This window comes from Corvus brachyrhynchos, unplaced genomic scaffold, assembly GCF_000691975.1.
Source record: "Corvus brachyrhynchos isolate BGI_N302 unplaced genomic scaffold, ASM69197v1 scaffold297, whole genome shotgun sequence".
Taxonomy (NCBI): domain Eukaryota; kingdom Metazoa; phylum Chordata; class Aves; order Passeriformes; family Corvidae; genus Corvus; species Corvus brachyrhynchos.
Window position 1 is genome coordinate 710,607 of NW_008239118.1, and position 1,895 is coordinate 712,501.

At 38.8% G+C, this 1,895-nt stretch overlaps 1 protein-coding gene across 1 annotated transcript in view; it reads right to left on the reverse strand.

Annotated features, from left to right (window-relative positions):
- Window positions 1-1,895, reverse strand: part of LMAN1 (lectin, mannose binding 1) — a 12,418-nt gene that overhangs the window by 6,750 nt on the left and 3,773 nt on the right. The window contains exons 7-9 of the mRNA XM_017739887.1: window positions 1,505-1,637; window positions 503-696; window positions 326-396 (exon numbers count right to left, since the gene is read on the reverse strand). Of these exons, the coding sequence (XP_017595376.1) occupies window positions 326-396; window positions 503-696; window positions 1,505-1,637 (398 nt within the window). The remainder of the gene's footprint in view (window positions 1-325; window positions 397-502; window positions 697-1,504; window positions 1,638-1,895) is intronic.

Here is a 1,895-nt window from a genome sequence, read left to right on the forward strand (position 1 = left end):
ACATCCTCATCAAACACAAGCATCTTCACAAATCTATGTACAAACAGCACCTTCAAGATAATGGTTTTACTTCATTGTTTTTAAAGGGGAACTTACCTGTTGAAGTGGAATTTCATGATAAAAAAAGAGACAAATTAGGGTGCTTAGCAATCCTTGGGGCATGAACTGACTTTACTACAGAAATTAAATATATGCAGAGAGTCTTCACTGAGGAACTGACGCAAACATCAAGTTTGTCAATATTGTCCCACTGAAGTAACGCACAGGATTTAAAAGGAAAACCATAAAATTCAAAACACACCCTTAATATTTGGAAGGTGTTTACCTTATTTCCTTTACTTGTCTAATGACCTCTTCTTGAGTTTTCACAACTGTCTCTATCTCTTGCTGGGAAACCTGGTAGGGGCAGGGGGAGGAAAAAGATCAACATATCTTGGAAAAAGCAAATGGATCCCACTGCTGAAATCAGGCTGGGCTCTGAATCACCATGGGTTTTATTTACCTGTCCCTGATGACCTGGAAACCCAGCTCCTCTTTTGGCAATCTCCTCTGTGACTGCAGAGACGTATCTCCTCTGCTCATCCAGAATCATGTCCAGTTGCCTGTTAAGCTGTTTGATTTCCAGATGAATTCGATTCTGCCCCTCAAAGATTTGCCTCAGTTCACGATCACTCACAGTTTCAAAAACATCATCTGCTGCTAAGAAAAAAGCACAGGGGGTTCTTACACACGTGCACATTCCTCACAATTCCTTGCGTTGGATCATTTCTCTTGCTCCCTTAACATATCCACATCCATCTACCTTTTCCTACAACTTCACCGTCCCAAAGTCCAAAAGACTCTGTGGCAAGGGGATTATTTCTGATCAATAAAAGGCTGAACTGTATCTCAAAAATGCAGATCAAAATAACATATAGGACCTTTAGAACAGTCATAACTTATCACTGTGCAATACAGATGACAACCTGAAATTCCACGTCTAGATGCCTAAAGTACATTCTCAGTGTATTTGCATTCACATACAGCTATTAAAATCCACAGAAGTAACAAATGGCTTCCATTATATTTTCAAATAATCAGGTTCTTGTTTGCCCAGCATTAGGCAAGCATTAAAAAGCTTTTCCATGTAAGCACATGATCCAAGATATGCACTAGACCATCTTTTAAAGGGTTTTCTGTGAATGTAGAGAAACAGACCAAAAAGATGTCCTTTAAATAATGAAAAAGGCCATGCTTCCTTAATCACTTTACAGAGGGATGCATTACCTTCTCTTCCTTCTGTTGTTCTTAATTCCCACCATGTTTCCAGTCATTCATTTTGTTCTCAAGCCAGGCACCACTAAAATAACTTTAGAAACGGGAAGCACTTTACAGTAAAGATTTTTAAATAATGTAAGTAACATCAGTGGGAGCTTAGCAAGATCAACCGGAGTATCCCTAGTTCTGAACATCCTGGAAAACAAACATTTCCCTGGACAACTGGAAAATTGCTCAAATAACTTGCCTGGCTGTCCTTGCACATCAGGATGTTCCCTTTGAAATTCTTCCTTCTTCTTATCCAATTCTTGCTGAAAGTGCTCAAACTCTTCTTGATACTTCTCTTTATCTTTCTGAGGGATTTCTGCATCTGGTGTTGGCTTTAAAACATTATTGGAGGGAAGGGCATGTGTGAGATTTTTCTCATGTTCTCCCCCCCGCCATGCTTAACACAAATGATTCTGCAGCAAGGCTGTTCAGATTTCAGATGTGAAGATATAATAAAATTACTGCAGCACATTAATACATTTAGCTGAAGTGAGAAACCACACATTCTCATGGAGAACAAATAGAAAATTTTCCCAATAGAAAATTAAAACAAGCTTTACATGGATAAATGCTGCTGAGCAGTACAGAAT